This window comes from Pinus tabuliformis, chromosome 3_2 (assembly GCF_031772625.1).
Source record: "Pinus tabuliformis cultivar Carrire ecotype Pingquan chromosome 3_2, CPIR1, whole genome shotgun sequence".
Classification (NCBI taxonomy): Eukaryota; Viridiplantae; Streptophyta; class Pinopsida; order Pinales; family Pinaceae; genus Pinus; species Pinus tabuliformis.
In genome coordinates this window covers 624,319,939-624,347,254 of record NC_142302.1, presented here as the reverse complement: position 1 = coordinate 624,347,254, position 27,316 = coordinate 624,319,939, and the positions used below count along the sequence as shown (strand labels likewise).

The 27,316-nt window shown below is 41.3% G+C and overlaps 1 protein-coding gene across 5 annotated transcripts in view; it reads right to left on the bottom strand.

Annotated features, from left to right (window-relative positions):
* Positions 1-27,316, bottom strand: part of LOC149182174 (uncharacterized) — a 176,488-nt gene that overhangs the window by 71,458 nt on the left and 77,714 nt on the right. For all 5 annotated transcript variants that reach the window (XM_089416789.1, XM_089416787.1, XM_089416785.1 and 2 more), the window contains exons 4-7: positions 21,117-21,204; positions 20,811-20,965; positions 20,445-20,535; positions 19,144-19,193 (exon numbers count right to left, since the gene is read on the bottom strand). In XM_089416789.1, the coding sequence (XP_089272915.1) occupies positions 19,144-19,193; positions 20,445-20,535; positions 20,811-20,965; positions 21,117-21,204 (384 nt within the window). The remainder of the gene's footprint in view (positions 1-19,143; positions 19,194-20,444; positions 20,536-20,810; positions 20,966-21,116; positions 21,205-27,316) is intronic.

The window sequence follows — 27,316 nt, the reverse complement described above, 5'->3', positions numbered from 1 at the left end:
GATTTTCAGTGACCTGAGGAAGCATGGTGGCTAATTTACCCTTTTCCCACATTACAAAGAATATTTCAATTAAAATTAAAGAGGGGAAAGCGCTTCATGATTAAAATAATAATAAAATAGGAGGTTCTAGAGGGGTCCATCAGATTTATAAAAGAGGAGCAAGAGGCCATTAGAGGACATCTTGGATTTGATATTCCTTCTTGTATGAGAGGTTGGGAACCCCTCGTGTGATTCAGCGAGATTGGGCGAGCACCCATCTCCCCTTGGTGAATTCAGAATTCACAGGAGACCTTAGTAGTGGAAGTTTAGTTCGGTTTTGGAAGTCGATGCAATGCAGCAGATTATCTTGGAAGTCAGCGTTCATCTCAGCTATTTTGGTTGTATATGCATGTAACCCAAGTTTATCCATTATAATAAAAGCTGAGAAATTTCCTGTTCATTGTGTCATTGAATTGCAGTGCTTTGTTTGTTTTATTTTACATGGAAATCTTTTGTTAAATGAATGATAATTTAATGTTGAAATTTGGGTTGAGTTCGATTTCTACAAATTTAGCAAAATATCTCGTTTGGGACATTACATATGAAGGGACTCAACGTGCCTTAAAAATTTACTCGTCCTCAAAATCAGCTAGACTCAGCGTGCCTTAAAAATTTACTCGTCCTCAAAATCAGCTTGACTCGGCCTCCAAGGAGTGGTATCAACCTGCAAGAATGGTATAAACCCAGCGCCCTACCAAAGTGGAATTTGGCTTGCAATAATACCAACTCTGCCTGCAACAATAGGTGCAATTCGAACTGCTATAATTGAGAGAGCTCAACTTCCAAATTTGCAACCAACATGATCACAAATAACCACAATCAACCTGGAGGTATTGTTGAAGACGAATATCTTTGTTAAATGATACTTCAACAAAGCGTTGCTATGGTACTGTTGTAATGAATTCAAAATAGCGAGAAAATGCTATAGACAACTCAGCCGCTTCCTACATGAATCGACCTCCCAAAATAAGTTTCCATTGGAATAAAATCAACCTTATTGTAGATAATATCGTCCCTCTGAAGAAATGGGATTCAACCCTCCAAAATTTCACACAGAGCTACAATGAACTCAGCCTTCCTATATAGGAAACTTGGCCTCCATAAGGATGGATCTCCGCCACCAAAAATGATAGATAAATATGCTTGTAACAGGGATGTTATAGTAGACTCGACCTCTTGAGAAGAAGCTCATATCTCAGCATGACTAATAACTCGTCCTATTGAATGTTGGACTCTTCCCCACCAAATGGATTTAGACTCAGCCTTCTAATGAGCATGGTTTCGACCCATCAAGATACAACACATTCAACCTCCTCTAATTGTTGATCTCACCGTGCATATGATGAGGTGGCTCAACCTCAAAAGACCATCATAATCGACCTGCTAAATGCTCATAGATCTCGGCCTCCTCTTGTGAATGAACTCGACTTGCAAATAGGGATAACTCAACCATCAAGGATAGTCTACAAAATTGGGTCTTTCTCCTTCACGTTAGACCCTAGTGAGTAATCTAAATGGTCACCCTCCCTTCAAACCTGAAGCAATACTGAGAGATCTAAGTGATCCCTCCTCTTCTCCAAAGTGAAGCAATAGTGAGGAGGTCTAGGTTGTTAGAAAATCAGAAAGGCAGAAAGATTTTCTCTAGTTGATAATTACTTGTGATATCTTTGAATTCTTATTATTTTTCTTATGTTCCTTTTTATCTTAGTTCATCAAGCAATTACCAAATCCAAAACACAAAGATCAGTGACACCAGATATAGGTACTCAGGCAGGGCTAAAACTCCTATATAAGGGAAAACCCAGTCAACAACTCTTCGTTTAGAAATTCAAATTGAGATGGACCAAGACCCTAGACCAATAGACCTTCCTCCTCCACCAAGTCAGCCTTCTAAGATGATATAGTAGTTTCTTCTTATCCAGTAGCTTCAATCCAGTAATTCGACTTCCCAGTTGCAGAATTTCGACCCCCAGCAGCAGAATTTCGACCTACCAATTACTGCAAAATTTCGACACCCTTCCAACAATTGCACAACTTCACAACTTCGGGGTCCTCAATAATCCTGATCCTCCTTTCATCATCAAGGTGTTCATAACATTGTTTTGAAACTTAGACTCGGACTCGGAACCGACCGAAGCTCTGATCCAACTTGGTATTGACTCAGACTATTGATTCCAATGACTCTGTCTTTGTAAAAAGTACATTAAATATTTAATTTTAATGAAAAATCATATTTTTAAAGATTTTCATTCATGTTTCCAATCTCAGAGCATTGGAATAAAAGAGAGAAGACAACACTTGATCAAAGCATGCTCATGAGTATATCTACTATATCAAAATGGCAACGAGTGAACTGTCCAATACTTGTAATATATAGAGATTAGAACAAAAACACATAACTAATGCTACTCCAAAAACTAACTCCTCAAACTTGCTCCAAAGTTTGCCCAAGAACCTCCTCAATGTTGCTCCAAAAACCAACTCCATTTGCTCACACCTCACAAATGCTCACATAAATGCAATGAGATAGTTGTGAGGAAATATGAGGGGGTTGAGTCACCTTTATAGGTGTGGGAGAAGGGTAGAGGGGCTAAGAAACAAACAGACAAAAAATATTTCAAGTTTGCCCAGCCCACCTTTCTTCCCACCACTAAGACTGGCCGGCTTAAGTTGGGCTCGATTGGTCTGATTGGTCCATTAACGAACTCGCCGAATCGGTTACCAACTCCGCCAGTTCGGTAACGGACCAGCCTCCGAACCGGATAATTGGCATAGTTGACCCGGGCAAGGGTATGGCTCGGTCAACCAGGCCAATTCTGAGTCAAACCGACCTAGTTTTAAAACTATGGTTCATATATAATTTGTCGGAAGCTTTCTTCTTCTTTCATTTCTTCAGCAGCACTAAATACATCCTCAAATCTTCTCAAGTCTTTTGTTTGCAACTTCATATTCATCAATAGTACTTTTGCTTACTTCAAGGTATTCATTGTCATAATATGCCCTCCCTCTTAACTGAGGAGATATACCTTTTCTTTTATTCTAGCTCCCTCTCAACTTAGGGAGATTAATTGCTTCCTTCTTCTATAACAACGAAGAACCTTTCATGGCTCCATCCCTTCTTACGGCATCAAGGTTATCTTGATCATCATTATTTAAATAACTTCCTTCATCATGCTTATTAATATTATTTGAGCATTTTCATCGTCTTAAAGATTATGTACCGGCAAAAATTTTACTTTCAGCATTAGATTAGGATCTACTTGTTGGTTTTTCTTAGAATTGGCAACTAGGGCCAAATTCCTCCTTGGGACAGCTCATTTGATGGAGATATTGTATTGGATTCCTCTTTTCGAGAGGTCCAATATTGATATAAAGATCATCTCATTCGGACAAGCCAAAGTGTGATTTTGAATTTATGACCACACATGTGCAAATTCTTCAAGAAGCCCAATGGATGTGTCTCTTCACCCACAACATAGTGTATAAATAGAAGAGACCTCACACCTCATTTGGACATCATTCACTCACACATTTCTTCTCTCTCTTCATCAGATTGGTTCGTACTTCTTGGGAAGCCTCTCTCTCTCTCTCACATGTGGCAAGGAGGACAATTTGCTAGGCAGAAAATTATAGGCCAAATTTCAAACTTCAGGAGCAGGTTTAACCAGCGCTGACCAAGGGGCATTTCACTGAATTTGACATCAGTGTTTGGGCCAAAGATTCGATTTTCACAAGGCGCATTACTGGGCAAAAAAATCGAGGAATTATGGGTTGGTTGACCTGCGTTGACTTCGGGTTTAACTGTTGTTTAACCGCAGAAAATTACAGTAGTATTCTATCTCCTTTGACCAAGTTTGACTGAGTTGTTTTGGGCTGAATTTATCCTCCTAATCAAGTCGAGTTTGACCAAGGAAGACCAAGCTGCTACAAGGAAGAATTTTTGTTGTTTGACCAACATTGACTTTCTGGTTAGGGATGAAGTTTGACTGTGGTTGACTGCAAAATTTGACAACGTTGATTTGACTCTGTACTAGGCTAGTCTATTTGACATTTGTACTTTCTCCCTTTGCTGAACTATTGAATAATAATAAGAAGATTTGATCAAAGGGGTTTCCCCACATTGGGGTTTTTCCCTAGCATCTGCCAATTCTGGTGTCCTCTTGTCTTGGCTTATCTTATGTATTTGTTTTTATGTTCTATTTGCATTTACTGTCAATGTGATTAATGGTTGATGTGATTGCTACTAGAAATTATTGAAAATTGTTATTGGGCTGCTAAAGGAACATTGAAGTAAATTGTGCTATGCATAGAACATACCATTGTTATCTAAAATTAACAGTTTTTTAATTGGTCTTATCTTATTATCAAGTTAAACCTTGGAGAAATTGAGTTTAATGCTAGACCTAGTCCAAGGATAGATACGTGGTTATATTGGATATATTTTACACTTGTATTTGGTCTATGTTTTGGAGATCTAAACTTATTTGTTGGTTGTATCCTCGTAAATCTGCAACAAAAACCAAAGACTTCATGTTCCCAAATAGGTAAGTTACCAAGTAACTTTCAGAAGTCTTATTTCATGACTCTATCACTTTATGATTGCTAATTTTATATTTTTCAGTGTCAAATATTTAAATTTCCAGCGATCATAAATCATCCCCTAAATCTGGAAATTATCTAGGCACTTTGCCTAGAGGGATATACTCCCAACCAAGGTTACTTGGGAGCAGGAGCGAAAATGGAGAGCGAGAGTGGGAGTGGGAGCGGGAGCGGGAGCGGGATTTTCAGAAGCTCCCCAGTTTGGGAGCGATTTTATATATATATATATATATATATATATATATATTGATGCATATATGTCAACAAAACCATGTAGAATGATGAATTAAATATAAAAAGCATAAAAAACATAGATTGAACCATATAACAACAATCATCTAGAAGTTACAATCTTCATCGACCACGTCCACAAGTTAGTAACATACAACATATTGAGTCTCGTGATTCATCAATCTTAAAGTTTCAAGCTTTCATAATTCAATATAATTCATTTATCATAATTGATCACCAAAGTTGTACTTGTAAGCTACGTGTAACCATTACAACAAAGAATATCTAACATGAAATTAAATAAATGAAACAACTTTCAACTTCACGAAACATCAGATTCATAATTCATTATGAATGAGTTATAATTGCCAACTTCGAACTTAAATTTTCACATATTGTTTACAAAAAATATCATAAAATATGAAAGAGTCAACAGTTATTAAAACTTTTAAAAACTAGAAAAGACAAGTAAATCTATTATCTACAACGTCCTCTTGCCACCACAAGAAATGTCTAAATTCTGAGCAGGTCGTGGTGGTCTTCTAGGAGTCTCCTCCCGCACAAGCACACGACCAGAACCAGAAAGCACATGTCTGTAATGTTCCTAAGTAGGAATACAAGTGATATAAGACATACAATCTGTTCCGCAAATATAAAAACGAAATATATATTAAGCACCGATGGAAATGCTAAAAATAATGAACTGTTGACCCATTTTATTACTTCTTTGAGGGCAAAATACAATAGATAATAGAGTGGTGCACCTGGGCTTGTCTCAATGTACAAGCATGACCAAACCAAGGTGAGAAATGCCTGAATCGATGGCTCCCCCAATTGTTGCACCAATCTACACTGCACTACCCAAAAAACTGCCCTTTCTGCTAACTTTGAATGGTTAGAAACACCACTTCCTATGCTCAAAAAATTATAAGATTTGAGCTCCTAACTCCTTGGCCTAAACCCAAAAAAACCCATGAAGGAATTTAGTTGGTTTAGACTTCTGAAACTCGACCCCCTTGGAGCCCAACTTCAACTTCAGTTGCAAAACTCGGCCTACTAGATTCTGCCTATACATCCTCCTGGAAAATGTCCCAAGGTGTTGGGTTGATCCCTACTGCAAATCCCCTGACTTCCTGGATGAGCTTCTAGGCTGTAGCACTTGCTCCTAAGCCCCATGAAAACATTGGACTAGCCCGCTGCACTGTCCCAAGGTCCAAGAATTCGAATTGCTGGGTTGTTGGCTCTGCTGGCTCCAAAACTCCCAAGAAATGTTGGCCTACTGCTGCTCTCCAAATCCTCTAACTCTCCCGGCAAATGACTGATCAATGGTGGCTCAAACTCATCCTGCGTATTCTTTTAGTGGCCCAAAAATACGCATTCCCTATGAGTGGCTGAGTGGTAGTGCTACGACAAACTCCCGAATCTCCTGAAATGCTGATGGAACTACCTTCCTAGGGCGAGCACTCAAGGTCCCCTAAAGGTAAAGGTTGAATCTCCCGCTTGAGAGATTCGTCGCTAAACATCCAGTTGACTCAGTTAAACAGCAAAGCGAACAATCGAGTAATTTCGATTTGCAAAGTGAATGAATGAATTCAAATGAGATCCTTCTCCGCCTTTTATCTTCGTGGGCCTTCCTTGCCTCATGTGGGCCCCCCCATCAAGCACTTCATATTCCCTCTAAGCCATTCGAATGGCCTAGTTCGAATTCCCACGTGGATGGCCCCCACATTCCTCTAGCAACCAAATAAAGTCGAATTTCTTCCTAAGTCCCTAAGTCGAAAATGTTGGGTTCTTTTCCTTAGCCAAAACTATGCAAAAATGTGTAAAAACACCCTGTTACACATGTGTTTGGAAAGGGACATGACAGTCCGACCCTCCCAAATGTTGCTTGCCCTCAAGCAACCTCAAAGTTGGGTGCTCCAAAATGTGCTCACTCTCCCAAGCGGCATCCTCATCCGACAATTTCTTCCAGCATACCAAGAACTCCCTGATGGCCCTGCTCCTCAGTTTCCTCTCCCTCCTCTCCAAGATGGCCTCAAGCTCCAAAACCGAGTGGCCCTCATCATCCAGTGGGGGTAACTCTGTTGTTGTTGTCACTTGTTGTCCCAACACCTTTTTAAGGCATGAGACATGAAATACATTGTGCATCTTGCTCCCCAGAGGCAGCTCCACCTCATAGGCCACCTCCCCAACTCGTATGATCACCCGGTATGGCCCATAGAAGCAGGGTTGTAGCTTCTCAGCCCCCTTTTGCTTCAGCGTGGACTGCTTGTAAGGTTGTAGTTGAAGGGACACCAAGTCCCACTCCTCGAAATGCCTCTCTGTCCTGTGCCGATCTGTGTACACCTTTTGCTAGCTTTTTGTTGTCACCAAGTTGTCCTTGAGAGCCTTGAGGATGTCTCGGCTCTCTTGGAACCAATCTTTGGCCTTTGAGGCTCGGCTATCTCCAAAAACAACATCAGCAAAAGATAATGCATCATATCCAAACAAAGCACGGAAAGGAGTCATACCAATGGACATGTGGTGAGTAGTGTTGTAGCAGTATTCGCCCAAATGTAGCCACCGAATCCAAGCCCTCTGTTGTTCTGTCACGTAGTTCCTCAAATACCCCTCCAGCCACTGATTAACTCGCTTTGTCTAGCCATCTGTTTGGGAGTGGCAGCTCGTGCTAAGAGTGAACTCGATCCCGACCAATCTGAAAAGCTCCTACCAAAAACCTCCCAATGAACCTGTTGTCCCTGTCACTCATAATGTTCTTAGAGAGCCCGTGTAACTTGAAGATCTCCCGAAAGAACAATTTTGCAACCTGTGTAGTCGTGTACCTAGTAGGGATGGAGAAAAAGTGCGCATATTTGTTCAGTCTGTCGACCACTACATAAATGCAGTCCTTCCCCTGCACTATGGGTAGCCCAGTGATGAAATCCATATATATACTTTCCCATTTTCCCTCTGGGATGGGAAGCGGTTGTAGCAATCCTGCAGGGTGAATCAACTTCCCTTTGTTCCGCTCACATGCCTCACACTCTTGTAGGTGCTTCACCACATCCCCCTTGAGACCCTTCCATGTGAAACTCTCCCTGACTACCATATATGTCTTCCAGAACCCCTGGTGCCCGGATAATGTTGTCATGTGCTGCCTGGAGCACTCTCTCTCTCTCAACTGTGAGTTGGGTACCAGGAAAATACACCCCTTGTAATAGATGACCTCATCCATCACTCGATATCGCTTATCTATGTGTGTTCCCCCCAAGACCTCGCATGCCCTCCTGTCCTTGGAGTACTCCACCAATAGTTGGGCCTTCCAATCATGGCAGATGCTCATGAGTGACAGAGTAACTAGTCTCCGAGATAGAGCATCGACCACCACATTGTGCTTTCCTCGCACATACTCTATATCAAAGTCATAGGCCTGTACCTTGCTGACCCATTGTTGCCACCTATCATTGAGGCCCTGTTGCCCCATGAAGTGACGAAGACTGGTGTGATCAGTCTTCACCCGAAACCTGTTGCCTACCAAGTACTGTCGAAACTTGGCCAATGAATGCATGATGGCAACAACATCTCTTTGTCATATATGGAATATGACAACTCATGTGGTAGGAGCTTCCGACTCTCGAAAGCAATGGTATGCCCATCCTGTGACAAAACTGCTCCAACTCCCACCCCAGATGCATCACACTCCACGGTGAAGGGTTGGGAAAATTTGGAAGTGCCATGACCGAGCAACTACTCATCACCTCCTAAGGCGATCAAAGGCAACCTGTGCTCCATTAGTCCATGCGAAAGCCCCTCTCTTAGTAAAATCGGTCAAGGTTACTGCCAGCTGTGAAAACCCCTTAACAAACTTCCTGTAGTAGGTACAAATGCCCAAGAAACCCCTCAACGTTGTCGCATCTCGTGGTACCAGCCAATCCCAAATGGCCCGTATCTTCTCCTCATGGACCTTCACCCCATCAGCACCTATGATATGTCCTAGGTAGAGCATCTTTGTCAAGCCAATCTTGCACTTGGATAGTTTGGCATAAAATTATTGCTCCTCCAAGATGCGTAGTACCTCCTTGAAGTGTTGGAGATGCTCCTCCCATGTCCAAATGTAAATCAAAATGTCATCGAAGAAAACCAGCACAAACCAACTCAACTGTCCCCAGAAGACATGGTTCATGCATGACTGGAAAGTGGTCGGAGTTGGTCAACCCAAATGGCATGACTAGGAACTCGAAGTGCCCATAGTGGCACCAGAAAGTTCTCTTAGGGATGTCCTGATCCCTCACCCTGATCTAGTGGTACCCCGAACGCAGATCGATCTTAGAAAAGTACTTGGCTCCTCAAAGCTCATCCATCAACTCATCTACACTGGGGATGGGGTATCAGTTCTTCAATGTCTTTCGGTTGAGGGCCTAGTAGTCAATGCACATGTGTAGGGTTCCATCCTTCTTCACCAGTACTACTGAAGAAACGAAGGAACTAGAACTTGGCCTGATATGGCCCGATGCTAACAGTGCTTGAATGGCCCTCTCTATCTCATCCTTATAGGTCTTGGGATGCCTATAAGGGGTGGTGATCACTGCTTACACACCCGGCTCCAACTCAATGGTGTGCTTGAATCCCCTGTCTGGCGGCTGCCTTCGAGGAATGTCCCCAAACACCACCATTGTGTATCTATCCAACAAGGCCTATATGTAATTTGGTCGTGGCTGGACCTGTCCCCCAACCTCTGAAATCCTCAGCTCCACTGCCCATGCAATGTCCCCATGTCGCAGATCTGCCTCCATCTTGTGGGTCGAGATTGTTTGAGGTGGATAGGATTACATGCCTCTCAGAACTACCAATTTTCGACCACAAAGAAATTGTCTGTCATCGAGAAGTTCCCAATAACTATTGTCAAAGCAGGCATATACCGAGTGCACTGTATGGTGCGATCACCTGGTACTAGGACTAAAAAGCCCTCAAACTCAGTTGTGGTGAGGCCCCTCCTCCGAACCAACTGAGCATCTCTGAAGTTGGGGGTAGCCCCACTGTCAACTGACACTGACACCCACTGCCCCTGTATGGTGCCTCTGATCCTCAATGTCAAAAATTTGGGAACCCCGCATAAGCAAGGATTACCCCGGATGGGGCAAGGGATGCCCCTCCCTATGGAGGTGGTGGTGGTGGTGGCCCTCTATCTATCAGACTCTCACCATCTCCCACACCACACTCCTACTCCACCTCATCCTCTTGGTCACTATCTGAAAAGACCTCAATATAGTGTGCTTTGTTGGCAGTGCACCGATGGCCTGCTACCCAAGGCTCCCTACATGTGAAGCACAACTTCCTCCTCCTGAGGTCCTTTCGTGTCTCATCATCTAGCTACCCAAGCCCCTGTGTGGTCCTCTGGGTTGGAGGTCTAGTCTCATGCCCCTTCTATGGAAAAGCGGTCCATGCAGGAAAAGGCACTCTAGCCTTGGGGATGGCCCCACGTAGATCTCTAGTGCAGAAAATTGCCTCCTGCAACGTGGAGGGTCTGCGTGACTTCACCAGTCCACGCAGGGGCTCAAGTAAGCCCTCAATGAAGGTGTATATCCTCCTAGCCTCTGATAGATCCAAAACCATCACTGATACTCGCAGAAACTCTGAGATGTACAGCTTTGGGTTGCCTGTCCGGCGTAGTTGGGTCATCTCTCTGGTCAAAACGCTCCACCACCCTCTTGGTGAAATCCTCATAAGAAGCCAAATTAGCATGCCCTAGGGTGGCCAAGCCATGACACCACCAATCATGGGCTTCCCCCTCCATGTGCAGCATGGCCATCTTGATGGCTTCCTATTTTGTCATCCGATTGAGCTAGAAGTAGGTGTCCATCTTCTCAACCCAAGCCCTAGCAGTGCACTTGGCAGTGCCATCGAAAGTAGGGAAGTACATCCTCCCTATGGTCCTTTGCAGCTCATAGTTCTGGGTCCCCTGTCCTCCATAACCCTTGTTCTTCTCACTCTGCTTGAGCTTGCAGAAATCTCTGAAAGAGAGTGCTTCCCTGAAGTCTACATCCATAGATTGCCACTCTCTGAAATGATCTTCCATCTGAACGGTGTCATCACCCCTTGCTGGTTCGATTTGTGCCACTAGTATGAAAGAGGGCAGTGTGGCTCGAGTTGGCCCACTAGCCGATGGGTGTGGTGTTGTTGGTGAAGGATGATTGAATGGCTGGGAGGCTCCAGAAGTTTCCCAAAATAGAAACCCTCTAGGAGTGGTCCTCTCTCTGTTCTACAGCTTTATCTCCTCCAGCATATCTTTCTGGCCCTTGGCTAAATCATTCAAGGCCCTCAAGAGGTTGTTGAAAGCCATCTCTTCCCTGCTCTTGGGTTCCACCATGTCCCCCTCTTCTACCACTACTTTCCCTCTGTCCTCCGTGTCTGGAGTAATCTCCAACTCTCTTTCTCTCCTCTGGTACCTCCGCCTTCTGTATGTGATGTTCTGCTGGTCCCCTTCTCTCATATGAGAAAATCCCCACAGTTGAGCCAAGAACTAGGCTCTGATACCATTGTAATGTTCCTAAGTAGGAATGCAAGTGATATAAAGCATACAATCTATTCAGCAAATATAAAAACGAAATATATATTAAGCACCAATGGAAATGCTGGAAATAATGAACTGCTAAGCCATTTTATTACTTCTTTGAGAGCAAAATACAATAGATAATAGAGTGGTGCACCTGGGCTTGTCTCAATGGACAAGCATGACCAAAACCAGGTGAGAAATGGCTGAACTGATGGCTGCCCCAACCGCTACACCAATCTGCACTGCGCTACCCAGAAAACTGCCCTTTTTGCTAACTTCGAATGGTTGGAAACACCACTTCCCGTGCTCAAAAAATTATAAGATTTGAGCTCCTCACTCCTTGGCCTAAACCCAAAAAAATCCACGAAGGAATTTAGTTGGTTTAGACTTCTAAAATTCGACCCCCTTGGGGCCCAACTTCAGCTTCAGCTGCAAAACTCAACCTGCTGGATTCTGCCTATAATTCCTCCAGGAAAATGTCCCAAAGCGCTGGATAGATCCCTACTGCAAATCCCCTGACTTCTTCAATGAGCTTCCGGGTTGTAGCACTTGCTCCTAACCCCCACGAAAACGTTGGACTGGCCCTTTGTGTTGTCCGCAGGTCCAAGAATTCGAACTGCTGGGCTGTTGGCCTAATGCTGCTCTCCAAATCCTCTAACTCTCCCCGCAAATGCCTGATCAATGGTGGCTCAAACTCCTCCTACATATTCTTTTGGTGGCCAAGAAATACACATTCCCTGTGAGTGGTTGAGTGGTAGTGCTATGACAAACTCCTGAATCTCCTGAAATGTTGATGGAATTGCCTTCCTAGGGCGGGCACTCAAGGTCCCCCGAAGGTAAGGTTGAATCTCCCGCTTGAGATATTTGTGGCTAAATAGCTAGTTGACTCGGCTAAACAGCAGAGCGAATAGTAAAGTAATTTCGATTTGCAAGATGAATGAATGAATCCACATGAGAGCCTTCTCCTCATTTTATCTTTGTGGGCCTTCCTTGCCTCATGTGGGCCCCTCCATCCAGCACTTTGAATTCCCTCCAAGCCATTCGAATGGCCTAATTCAAATTCCCACGTGAATGGCCCCCACATTCCACTAGCAACCAAATAAAGTTGATTTTCTTCCTAAGTCCCTAAGTCGAAAATGTTGGGTTCTTTTCCTTAGCCAAAATTGTGCAAAATGTGTAAAAACACCATGTTACAAATGTGTTTGGAAAGGGACACGACAATACCCTCCACCTTAGGGATGTAGATGGAGGCGGCGGCAGCAAAGGAACAATACTTAGAACTTGAGCACTGCCATTGCTACTGGATGGTGGGGGTGGCATGGTTGTTGTTGCATCATCTTCATTTCTCATAAGTTATGCTTCCAATTCTTAAAGATGTATAGTGCCATCCTCCAAATTATCATCCTCTAGGTGGTTGTCCCAAATTTTATATGTTGGATCCTCATAAGCCCGATCATAATAATGACTCAACAACCTCAAGTTGTAGTGCACATAAACCAAGTTTTCTGCCCGGTTTTCATTGAGTCTATTTCTTCTCACATTATGTATGAAGTTGTAGGTGCTCCAACACGTCTCTACAGAAGAAGTATATACAACCTGTGAGAAGACTCTTTTTCCAATTTTGGCAAAAGTCCCATGCCGCCATATGCTTACCACCATGTGAGATCATCCAATTTGTCTTTATCTTCCATTGCATGCAAGAACCAAACAAACCAGTGCAACTGATGTATCTACCCAATTCAAGACGCAGATTAGCATACTCCTCCCTGTCAGGTACCAACTTGTTTAATGCTTGCATATATCCTGTAGGTACCTCTGGATCTGTATGGGGTTTGACCCTATCCCCACCCCCAAGTGCAGGTTGGCCCAACCAAGATGGAGAGTAGTATTTTGGCATAAGGATATACGTCAAGGCATGTAGTGGAACATTAAGTTTATTCCACACTGTGTACACACACAATTGTGAATCAGTGTATACAATTTGGGATCATCTTTCTGAACAATACCAAGATGGAGCGTAGTATCTTGGCATAAGGATATATGCCAAGGCGTGTTGTGGAACATTAAGTTTATTCCACACCGTGTACACACACAATTGTGAATCAGTGTATACAAGTTGGGATCATCTTTCTGAACAATACCAACATGGAGAGTAGTATTTTGGCATAAGGATATACGCCAAGGCATGTAGTGGAACATTAATTTTATTCCACACCGTGTACACACACAATTGTGCATCAGTGTATACAAGTTGGGATCATCTTTTTTATTTGCACAACATGGTATCCATTTGCTCATACACCTCCCCAATAACTGCTTTATTTGTAACTGCAAAACGAATCATGTTATAAATTGGCTTGGCTTGGTGAATTCCAATACTTGCCTCACACGTGCCCAAAACAAACCATCAAGAGCGGTTTGCTCCGCCTATTCAAAACCTTGCTTGTCAGTTGCATTTGTAGCCCTGTCCTTTAATACCTGCCAGTGTAGACTTGATACCATGCTAACCAATGACTCTCTTACCTTCAAAAGGTGCCTGAAGGTGAGGTAATAGCTAGCAAATCTAGTCTTCGCAATCTTCAACAACTCCAATCTTGAGTGACTACAGAAAAGCCCATGGCTATTGCTATGATTTGTAATAAATTTTAGCATTTGTTTGCCTCTGTTGTACAAATCACCAATCCATTTGTATTGTTGGTTTTTGTTCTTAATAAGATCATGCATCAAAAGGTTCATTTTGTGAACCAAACACCCAGACCAAAATATGTTGGGGTATTTATCGTCAATAATTGCTCTCGATGCCTTACAATTAACAGTGTTATTAGTGATGACTTGGATGACATTGTATGGCCCAATACGTTCGATTGTTTCAAGTCAAGGTTACTTGGGAGCGGAAGCGAAAACGAGGAGATGGAGCGAAAACAGGAGCGGGAGTGACATTTTCAAAAGCTCCCGATTTGGGAGCGAATCCCGGAGCGTTAATATATATATGTGTGTGTGTGTGTGTGTGTCAACAAAAACATGTAGAATGATGAATTAGATATAAAAAACATAAAAAAAACAAATTCAACCATATAACAACAATCATCTAGAAGTTATAATCTTCATCAACCACGTCCACAAGTTAGTAACATAGTAACATACAACATATTGAGTCTAATGATTCATCAATCTTAAAGTTTCAAGCTTTCAAAATTCAATGTATAACATTTATCATCACTGATCACCAAAGTTGTACTTGTAAGCTACGTGTAACCATTACCACAAATAATATCTAACATGAAATGAAATGTTATAAAATGAAATGAAATGAAACAACTTTCAACTTTCATGAAGCATCATATTCATAATTCATTACTAATGAGTTATAATTGCCAACTTCAAACTTCAAACTTAAATTGTCATATATTGTTTTAAAAAATATCATAATAAATATGAAAGAATCAATAGTTATAAAAGCTACTAGAAACTAGAAAAAGACAAGTAAACCTATTATCTATTGCTTATGCTTGAGCCTCTTGCCACCACGAGAAATGTCTAATTTTTTAGTCTTGTTGGAAAATCAGGATCTTTGTCATTAATATCACCCTCTAAGCATTAATATCCAGAGATATCTTTGTCACTACCTCTGCATTTGTATAGGGATCCTTTTCATTAATATCACCCTCTAAGCATTAACATGAGATAGAAAAAGCATAGCATGTCACGTCAAGATTTTGTTTGAGTGATGCGTACATTTTTAAGAGGGTCATGATAGAGGAGTTCGACAACCAATGTCACTAACATCAAGGTACATAGAGGGATTGGTGCTCTTGATTAAATACGAGTTCCATAGCCTAATACATGAAAAAATTCAATGGAAACATTGCAATCCCCCAATCCTGAAATCTTGAAAAACTGATAAGTCTGTTGGATTTTGAATGAAATCTAAGATGATACTTTCTCCATATGAAATCCAATGCGGTCGGAACCACTCTCAAACATCCTGAGTCATTTCGTGGTAATGTTAAAAATTTAAGTAGAAGGATGAAAATGAAGATCAAGTAGAATGTCACTTTTACTTTAAGAATTTAACATTACCATGAATCGCATATCAATTCTAGGGCCATAGGCTTGATCATTAGGTTGCCCCACTCAAAACTTATTTGTTTCTTTGAAAAAAAATTGCATTTGGAATATTACTGCAAAACAAAATTGCAGAAAAGACTAAACGCTCTAGCGTTGCTCCCGCCCGGAGCGCGAATTGGGAGCGGGACCGAGAGGGGGGGGGGCTCCCCCGCAACCTTGTTTCAAGTAATGATTCTGCAATGTTGATGTCGGTTTTGAACTTCTCTAAGTAATCATATGTTGAAAGGAAGATGGCACCACTAACAGACACAACAAGAACACTTATCAATGGCTTACCTTTTACATTTGTCCATCCATCAAATACAATGGACACCCCATGCTCAGTCCAAGAATTTGTCATTCCACTCAAAGAATGTGATATTTTTGCTTTTTCATGATCAAGTCCAACAGTTCCAGCCTTGTCATACCCAGGGCTCTTGTATCCTTTGGGGACATCATTTATGACAGAAACCATTTCATGCCAATACGGTGAGCGAAGAACATTGAATGGTATCCCACATGCATAGAGAAACCGGTATATTTTTTAATCCACATCATTCCTACACCCTTCGTGAAGGAAATCTGATATGGTTTTATGCCTTAAAGAGATGTTTGTTCTTGTGCCTCCATATCCACTGCCATGGGAGGATGTTGAAGGAGTTCTTTGTGCACGTTGATGTGATTGTGAGCTATGTTCAAAGAAACCCTTTGATTTTTTAGATTTGTATTGGGCTTCCTCCTCTTCCCTTATGTATTTGGCTCTATGCGTTGTTGACACACTTGCACAATTTTGATTCCTATAGGTTTATCTTCATCCCATGGCCTTTTACCACAGAAGTGCCTTCTGGCACGGGTGTATGAACCTATGTAAGTTTTGTTGCAATGGGGGCATGTAAATTTAGTAGTTCCACCCCCTTTCCCCCCTTTAGGCCTAGAAACATATTTCCACAACGGGGTTTGGTTTTGTTTAGTTTTTTGGGCCTCATCATGTTCACTCTCTTCCTCCTCACCAAGGTACTCTGGAAAAAGAGAAAATATAAAAACAATAAACAAAGAAAGAGACCAAAACAAAACAACAAACAAACAAAACAAAAAAAATCTTTAGCAATGAACATAACAAAAAAAAAATGCTAGATTAGGGTGTAGATCCTACCTCTTTGACCTTTAATCCCAAGCTCCAATCTCCCTTGCAAGCTCCTCCAAGGTACTCTCTCTTCCTCTCTCCAAGCTCCAAACTCTCTCTTGCTCCTCTTGCTCTCTTCAATGGATAAAATTGTGAATAATGGGAGGGGAGAAGGTCTTTTTATCCTTTTCCCCCTCCCATTCCTCTCCCTCTCTGCCACTGGCCGTTGCACCTTTCACTAGGTTGTGCGGTAATTAGAGTGTAGATCCTACCTCTTTGGCTTTCAATCCCAAGCTCCAATCTCCCTTGCAAGCTCCTCTCTCTCTTTCTCTCTCCAAACTCCTCTCTCCAAGCTCGAAACTCTCTCTTGCTCCTCTTGCTCTCTCCAATGGATGAAATTGTGAATAATGGGAGGGGAGAGGGTCTTTTTATCCTTTTCCCCCTCCCCTTTCCTCTCCCTCACCGCCACCCATTGTCGCCCCTCTCACTAGGTCATGCGGCCTCCTTTTATGACGCTGGACGAGAGCGTTTTTTATGAGGGGAGCAGTCGGGAGCGATCACTCCCCGACAGCTCCCCCTCTTAAAAATCGCTCCCAGAGCGTATGGGAGAGGTCAAGGAGCGACCGCTCCCAAGCACTCCCCAAAACGCTCCCTAAAAACCAAGGAGCATTTTTTTTAAGGGAGAGCGCTCCCGACTAGCTCCCGAGCGGAGCGCAAATTGGGAGCGGGTTCATTAGGGAAGGGCGCCCCTCAACACCCTGCTCCCAACTCTCATAAAAAGAAATTTTCAGCTTGCTGGAAATTGACTTTTTTCACTGTCACAGATTGATAAGTGGGATCTAGGGACTCATTTAACACCCTTCAACCTCCCCACCCCTACATCTCTGATCTAGAAGTGCTCTGGCACTCATTGATTGACCAGTTTGGACCTAATTAGTTGTTTTCCGTGTGCTTGGCTTTCGTATAATCTGTAGTGACTCTATATTTGAATTGCTTTGCTGTATATAGTCTGAAAGGTATGTGTGCGTGTGTGTGTTGAGGCAACACCCAGATGGTCTGTTACAAATTGAAAATGTCAAGAGAGACACAAGATGAATAGACAGCCACGCATGCTCTACAAATTATGAACATAAACAGCACTATAATCATAGTTGCAACTCATATAGATGGACATATCAAAATTCCACAAGGACCATGAACAAGGTGTTCCTAAAACTTCAAAAGCACAATTACAATTATGTTTCCAAGGAAACCTCTCACAAGGAACATAGAGAGTGAACACACCTAGGCATTAGGGATCATTAGTCATAATGTATGTTGCAAAACAATTAAAGTTATCACTTGAAAGGGAACTGTAGATATCAATACAAGAGGAGCTGTAGAAAAACCAGCCACAACAAGGAACAAACAGCATTGCTGATGGTGCAGCAACTAAAATCCTATCACCCAAAGTGAAATATGCAAACTAGCCACAAAATCATTTTCAACCACATTGGTTGCCACTTCATTGACTTAGTGGAATAAGAAGAATGCTGACTCAAGGATCTCGCGAGAAAAACAAATTTCTGGCAACAGCACTCATAGTGTAAAATTCAAAAAAAAATCCCTGCAACCCCCTTCATCCTGCACACAAAGTCCACGTGATTGCATACAAAAATCCAACTGATGTCACAAAACATCAATGCATAAAAACTATTATTTCCACATTCTTCTCCATATTCTCTCTTTTCAGAGAGCAATCACATCAAAAAAATTAAAATCTCCAAACCCCACCTGTTTTGTCAAAAGCAAAATTACAATTATGTTTCCAAGGAAACCTCCCCGAAGGAGCATACAGAGTGAACACACCTAGGTATTAGGGATTATTAGTCATAATGTAGGTTGCAAAACAAAAGTTATCACTTGAGGGGGAACTGTAGATATCACTACAAGAGGAGCTGTTGAAAAGCCAGCCACAACAAGGAACAAACAGCCTTGCTGATGGCACAGCAACTAAAATTCATATCACCCAAAGTGAAATATGCAAACTAGCCACAAAAACATTTTCAACCACATTGGTTGCTACTTCATTTGACTTAGTGGAATAAGAAGAATGCTGACTCAAGGATCTCGCAAGAAAAACAAATTTCTGGCAACAGCACTCATTGTGTAAAATTCAAAACAAAAAAATCCCTGCAACCCTCTCCATCCTGCACACAAAGTCCAGGTGATTGCATACAAAAATGCAACTGATGTCACAAAACATCAATGCATAAAAGCTATCATTTCCACATTCTTCTCCATATTCTCTCTTTTCAGAAGATGCAATCACATCAAAAAAATTAAAATCTCCAAATCCCACCTGTTTTGTCAATTTGGGAGATTTTAGTACTTTCTCCCACTGCATGAAGAACTAATGGAGCTTTGCTTCATACACAGCTTATAAAACTCGGACATAAACAGCGGCAGTAAAAATGCTAAGATTTCAACTCCAGTTAAGTAAAAACAGGTTATAAGAGGGAAAGTGGCTTACACCATCTCACTGGCTTTCAAGAGTTTTAAAATATCTTCAGTCTCCATTTCCTGCATAAACGACAAAAGCTGATTATGGTATGAGTTATCTAAACATTTAATCCACGTTATTTTTGTCACCATCAAACAGTAAATGGCGAAATGAAAAAAAAAAAAAAAAAAAAAAACCAAAAGAAAAAAAACGATGGAAAACACAAGGCTCAGAATACCACTAGACAAAGGATAGCATTAGCTTTCACTTTTATTATGGGTTGGAGTAAAGTTACTAGCTGAAATTTCAAATTGTCCTCATGCCAACCAACTTTAATTTTATTCCATGACACAGCGAAATATATATTGACAATAAGATTTGATTACTGCATGCATTAAAGATGCAGAAGGAACATTAAACACCATAAGCACTACATCAAAACTTCAGCATATGACAGACAAAGAATGATAAAAAGATAAAATGGCAATTTCTAGTGAAGCATTCCTGATTCTAGAGTGTATGAAGATGATGGCTAGTTTGAGCATAGAGATTGGGATAATAATGGTTTAAAAAAATAAGATGGTAATTTCTAGTCAACATTTCCTGGTTCTAGTGTGTCTAAAGTTGATGCCTTGCTTGAATAGCATATACCGGGAGGAGCATGATATTTAAAAAAAGAAGGTAATTAGTTGACCACTCTTAATTCTAGACTCTCAAACTGACTTATGGTTTGAAGTTCCAGTGTTGCAAAACACGACATCTGGAAAGAATTGGTTGAGGCCATCAACTCGAGAGGTCAGCAAAACTGGCAAAATTTTGACAATTCTCAGCATGCAAAAACTCAGACCTGAAAAAATCAGAAAACAAATGGCAAATTTGGTGACCTACAAAGTATAGAAGAGGGGGGTGGTGGGGTCAGGCATGTCAGGGCAGGGTGCACAGAATAGGGAGGCATTAGAGAGTTTTGTAACACTTAAATGAACAGGGCATAGAACAAGAGAAGATGATTTTAAAAATAATAATAATCACAATAGCTGAGCAATTTTCGTCAACCACTTTTTATTCGTGTATGAAGTTGATGGTTGGTTTGAATCAGAATTCATAAGATGGAGAATGTTACTGACTTTGAAATGATGCGCCAATAAACAAGTTTTCTGACAAGACAAACTACCCAAAAAAACTGCCTACAGCACATGAATAAAATTATAAAGAAATATCATATATATTTTTGTTGAACATGCCACACATCTGTTGAAAACCAACAGGAAGTCTTCAGATTGACCTTCTAATGCAAAATTAAGATTTCCACTACAGAGAAATGTGCAATTTACCTGGGGTACGGCACAGTCTGCATGAACAGGATCCCAAACTACTGCACACGAGCAATCCCAACTATCATTCTGAACTTGAGAGGAAGGAGCCCTGCAGATAACAAATAACTTACAATCCTTCAGCATAAAGCAATTAACAAAACTTAGCTTTGTGTCACCATTTCTATTCAGAAACATCAGCAAACACAAAAAGTATCACCCACGTCAAGAGTAGACACACAAGGACTATAACTGCATGTTGAAAATGTAGAAAGATAATCGTTTATTCCATGGAACTGCAAACAATACTCAGCATAAACCGATAAAACCCATGACTCACACCACTTACACTACAGACATTAGATATCAAAAGCAAATAGATAATACCTCCGCCATTTGCCACAAATAATGTCCTGCTTTGCCTTACGACCATCTGGGCAAAGCTCCCCTTCATAATAAAGAACAGCCTGGCATTGAAGCCAGTTTTCTTTAGCACCAAAAGATAGAAATTTTGCAGCTCTCCAATCTTTTGGCCCGATACCCTGCAGTCCACATTATTTCAACAATTATATCTGAACAACTTTCATATGAAAGCTTTTCATTTTCAATCAAGCGATGACACCCACTGTAATTCCAAAAACTCAACTCTAAAAGATAAAATATCATGTATGTCATTCCATCAATAAATCTTACATTTTCCATGTTATGTTCCGCAAGCTCCTGTTCAAGAGTCTTCTCTTCCACAGAAATGGGTTCTCCCATAAATGGAGATTCTACAGAACTGAAATCAAAAAGAGCAGTTCGAGACAAAGTTACCTTCTAGCATATGCATGATTTGAAACTAGATGCATAAAAACCAGAAAAAAATAGAATGTATGTGCTTTTATGCACATTGTATACACACACACACATTGCATATGCATCGAGAGAGTAAGAAAGCATATTCCAATCTGAGTGTGAGAATAGGTGTAAGTACAAAACATCCAAGCTTCAAAACTAATTTGCATAATTATGTAGTTGATAAATGAAACACAAATACCCAAGAATTTAACAAGGAAATGGTTCTATTGAAGCAAATCAAAATAAGCCCAAAACAATTAATCATTAATAAACTCCAAGCTACACAAACATTTGTGCTAGGGATGCCAAGCACCAAATTAATCAATATTAGAAACTTTACGTGCTACATTCCTTTGTTGTATATGACACAAATGAATGTGTTGTCTATTTAAATTTTATACTCACATATAAAGGGAGTGCCCAGTGTTATACAGAAAGTGACCAAGGACAAAAAATGAGCTCTCTCACTAACAACCTCCCATATAGCCTACTAACGATGTAAGATAAGTATCAACATCACTCCACTTGAACAAGCCACCCACCATTTGAAGAAGATGCATAACTTAGAGGAGAACAATACGGTGGATTTCATTATGCTCCCCCCTGCTCCCACCACCTCCCCCATGACAATTTCTTTATATCCAACATCTCATGAAGCTCCATCACTAAACCCCTCGTGGACTTACCAATCAAAACAATGGTCATTGCCAAAAAGATCATCCTCTTCGGAATCTGCAATGGACTCTTCCTCTTCACTCACCAAAAGAAGGTAGAAGATGAAAGAGCTCCACCCCTCAAACTCGTAAAAAGAAGAGTCAAAGATACTCACCAATGCACTTTAGTGTCTAAGGCATTCCTCCTACTTGCAATTTATGCTTGTGCATAAACCAAAGCTAGGATAAATTCAAGAACTCAAAAATCCGTGTACATCATCTCATCATCATAAAAATTGGAGCCACCAACAACAAATCATCACATTATTATCTATCACAATCATGTCAAACTCCTATGCAAGTACATTTGCGACCATTGCATTAGCCCATTGGTGATTTCCACAAGTTTAAGTCTCTTTTGATGGTTTTGTCGCTTGTATGATATAAGAGAGGAAGACCTAGGCTCTGTAATGTAAACCATGGAGTAGAGATAAAAATGAATGCTAGCAGTAGCAATGATCTTGATCTTAGCACTTATGTGATGCAGGAGAAGACCTAGAGTTTGTGTGATGTAAACCCTAGAGAAAGAACAAGGAGCACCAGATGAATAAAGTAGTCATCATTGTATCTTGTTAATGAACTTGTCTTGCAATCTTTGTACTTGCATTGATGTAGATGCGGAAGGTGTAGAATTTTCTTGACATTTTGCAATTACTATGATGTCAATCTTGAAAACAAGTTTGTTGCACCAAGACACAAAATTTCTCTACGTAATTTGCAGCGGAATGGGAACAAAAATAAAAGCACAGTCACACAAAACAATAAAACAATATTTTCTAGGGAACCCAACTGGGAAAACCCATTGCTAGCTATAGAATTTTATTGACAGAAAATAGAGCAATCTGATATCTTTTACAAGGCAACTATTTCAATAGAGTACAACTTTTCTCACTACTTGGACTAAAGCTAGAAACTTCCCTGCAAGACTTAACCTTCAACTCCCTATTTCCTTGCATAGCCTTTGCTCTTATGTCGCTAGAAATCTCCTATTCCCTAGTACTGAGCAGGGCCCTATTATTTAGGAATTCCTAAATCCTAGCGCACTTCTACAATGAAATTATTTTCCTCAAATCTGGGATCTAGGTTGCTCCTATATGCTCTCTTATCACAACAAGCTCTCGCACACACAACTTGTGCATACTAGAATGAATTACAAAGGTGTCTTCGTCTTCCTTATAGCAATTTGACTCAACTAAATATTGCAAGTTAATTTTGGAACTCAGACTTGTAATTGAATTGTTAATTAAGTCAAACAGACTCTTCTAAATCATCTTGCCTCAATTAGAAACTGAATCTCACTAACGCTTCCTTTTCCAAAAATATCTCGCACTTGGAGACAAACAAGATTGAGCCTCCAACTCCTACGCATGAGTAAACTACTCCATTGCTCATCCTAATTTTTAGGGACTCGCGCATGCTAAAGGAATATTGTTTGTGGTCATCTTGACTAAGGCACAAGTCAAGAAGACCTTCACTCACTACTTTTCAACACTCCCTCTTAGCGAGGAAGGTGCTTCTGGAAGAACCTCGTCCACCTAGATTTGTCTCCAACGCTACCATGGTCTCCACTGTTGCAATTGCTCCCTCTGAACTAGAAGACTTCCCTGCTTTCTTTTGTGGAACCTGATCTGAAGACCTATTCTTTCCCACCATGCTCTGTGAGTCTATCACTTCAATCATAAGTGCCATGTACCCTGTGTACCTTTGTGGTTGCTTCATCTGGCTAAAGGTGATACTGGAAGATCCAACTCTCTCATGATCTCCCTTAAACAAATCCTCTTCCCACTTGGCTCGAACTCTCCCTATACTGAGAGTCACGGACTAAGTGGCTGCCTCCACTCGCCCTAGGTTATTCTCCTTGTCATCCTGCTAGTCAGCCCAACTACCAACTAGCTTAGACCCAAACTGAGATACTGGCTAATGCTCCATCTTGAGTAGATTCTTCTCAGGTACTCTAATCTTCTCTTGCTCTAAGGACTCCCTCTAAGTTATGCTCTCCTCAACCATCACTACTCTCCTCTGAGCTCTCCCTGCCATGTTGATCAAGGTTGCACTTCTCTCTACCTAGAACTTGTAGAGATTCTTCTTCCTTACACTTATCTGCTTCTTACATCGAGAAGTTAAGTGTTGGAGGTAAGCCTTACCTCTGCTGAATATGACATCATAACCCTTGCCCTCAAGGGTAGTTACTGAAACAAGATTCTACTTTAATCCTGAAACGTAGAGGACATCTCTAAGATGAGGATGATTACCTGACTCCCTTTGAAAGTTGACAATACCAACTCCTCTAGCTGCATACATGCCATCATCTCCTAGCTCAATCTAAAATTGCATGTCCTTATCCTTCAGGTGGTTGAAATTCTTCTTGTTCTCGGTCGTTTGAAAGGATGCTTTTGAATCAATATACCATACATTGTTGTCTGTTAAGCTTGCCATGCAAACTATCAATGAGAAACCTTTCCCAAACTGGGCAAAAAATGCATCTACCTCCATTGATGCAACTACATGATCGTTACTGGACTCCTTCTTCCCCTTAAGACACTTAGTGGCATAGTGTCCAAACTCATGGCAATGGAAGCACTTGACCTTGCTTAGAATTTTCTTCTTGCCCTTTTGATTGGACTCGGCCACTCCTTGGCCTTCCTTACCCTTGGCCTTGCTACTCTTGCCTGCCAAGGCAAGGTTCTCTTCGTCCTCTGTCTTCATCGATCTACCACCTCTGGTCCCTCTCCGGATCTCTTCCTAAACGCTGTCAATCCATAACATTTCTCAATTGGGAAAATTTTCACTACCACTTACTACATCTTGGAAACCATACCTAAACTTGAGAAGCCCTAGACAAGCAAACTCACAAGGCCATGTTCTGGTACAGTCGCACCCACACCACCCAGCTTATCTCGTACCTGAGTGAACTTTGAAAAATCTGTGTCGACAGACTCTCCAACGCTCATCTAAATACTCCTTGGCAATGTTGCGAACATCTCGATAACGTCTCGATTTTATCTCGAAATCACAATTTATTGGCTTGGCAGAAGTTTGTCGATTTTATCCCGATGCCGATGTTCGCAACATTGCTCCTTGACTACTCCATAAGATCAAGCTTCCTGGTATCAATGGAACTATGATATAGATCTAAAATAGTTTTGAACATCTCAAAAGTTGATTTCTTCTCATGGATATGAGGAACTATATGATCTCTGATCCCTTCTAGAATAATCCTCCTTGCCTTTATATCATTCTTAGTAAGTTGGGTCAACTATTGGGGATCTTGTGGTGGTGATATAACTGCTTCACAAATTCTCCCACCCCATCATCCTCCAAAACTATCATGATCCTCCTTTGCCATGGAACGAAGTTAGAGGAGGCTCCCTCTAAGCTGTGATATGATCTCAACCCTTGGGACGCCATTCTGCTTACCCAGAAAGCTCTCCAACACCTTCCCACTAACAACCTCGTGGTCCTTCACAATAGGTTGTACTTGGGGCTTAAATCAACCACTAACTGTAGAAATTTCTGTTTTCCCACCTCGGTTTTCAGTTTCTCCTTATTTCTCCCATGTAGTTAAATGCCCATTCCCATAACCATACATTTAACAGACTGAAAAAAAATAAATATTGCTGAAAACACAAATTCTAGAAATTTTTCAGAATCCTGGAAATTGCAGAATTAAAAATCAGCAATCAAAGACAGCCATTAAAACACATTGAAACACTGATATTTTTGGTCAACTTGACCCTGGAAAAACCCCCTACAACTCTTGGGGAAAACCAGTTTGAGAGCTCTTCTTTATTTCTGAAAATTGCCTTTTTACAGTGCGAATTATTCAGCAAAAAAATCAGCAAGCAAATTTACAACTTATCTCATTTTCCGTGCCTCACAGCAATCTAGAAATTACAGCAAACAGGACAGCAATAAATGTTGTACGGCCTCCGTTTTGTGTGCAGAAAAATCAGCAAACTGCTCCTCGATTTTTGTGCAAAAATCTGCCTTTCACTATGTGTTGAATCAGCTGTACAAATCTGTTCAACTGCTGCCATGGAATGTGTGCCAAGCTGTTGTCTCCTTCTCCTCCCTGCTCAGAAATCTCTCTTGCTCTCTTGCTCTCCTTCTCCCAATCTGTTCATGAAAGAATGAATGACCTTTTCCTCCTTTTCCTCCTTTAATATAACTCCAAGTGACTTTTGGGTGATCCAAGTGACTTTTGGGTGATCTCTAAATCCAATGGCTGAAATAGATTTAAATCAATGGCTGAGATTAAATGCTCATTTAAATCTCACTTTCTATTTTTTAATTCACCCTACTTTAATAAAGGCCCACTTAGTCATTTATTTCCAAAGTCACTTTTCCTTTCTAATTTTTCATTGACTTTATAAAAGTTACTTTAAAATTAGACTTAGTAACTTTATCACTTAAAGTCACTTTAGGAGAAAAATTAAATTCTTTTGGACACTTTTCCCTAGGCCAAAGATCAAAGCCTAAGGGAACCACCTGTCCTCCGGTACCAAATTTCAACACTCCCCCTTACCGAGGAAGGTGTTCCTCACCACACCCATCTTGTCCCTGAAGTAGACATGCTTGCCCCGTGGTAAGGCTTTGGTAAGGATATCTGCAACCTGCTCATCAGTGGAAATATACTCAAGCTTCACAGCTCCCTTCTGAACATAGTCATTGATGACATGATATCTGATCCCGATATGCTTTGACCTGTCATGAAATACTGGATTCTCCGTGAGTTTAATGCAACTCTGATTATCACAGTAAATCACTGAAGGTCTCAACGGCTGACCAAATAAGCCAAACAACACCTTGCGAAGCCAGATAGCCTCACAACTAGCTAGACTGACTGCCATATACTCTGCTTCCACTGAACTCAGTGCTACTGACTGCTGCTTCAGGCTGAACCATGACACTACTGCTGAACCCAACCCAAAACAACACCCTGAAGTGCTCTTCCTATCAGAAGCACAACCTGCCCAATCAGAATCAGTGTATCCTGCCAATCTCACTCCATCTCCCTGCCTGTAGTCCAGACCATAATCCACTGTCCCCTGCAAGTACCGCAAAATGTGTTTTGCAGCCACCCAGTGAACCTTCCTAGGCTCACACATAAACTGACTCATCGTGTTGACTGCAAAAACAGATATCTGGTCTAGTGTTGACCAAATACATCAAGGAACCAATCAGCTGCCTGTACAATGTGGGATCCACCAACTCGGAATCCGAAGCATGAAACTTCTTCCAGTTGGTGATCATCGGTGTCAACATGGGTCTACAATCCTCCATGTGGAATCTGCTAAGGATGTCCACAATATACTTCCCCTGCCCCAGGAAGAAATGCCC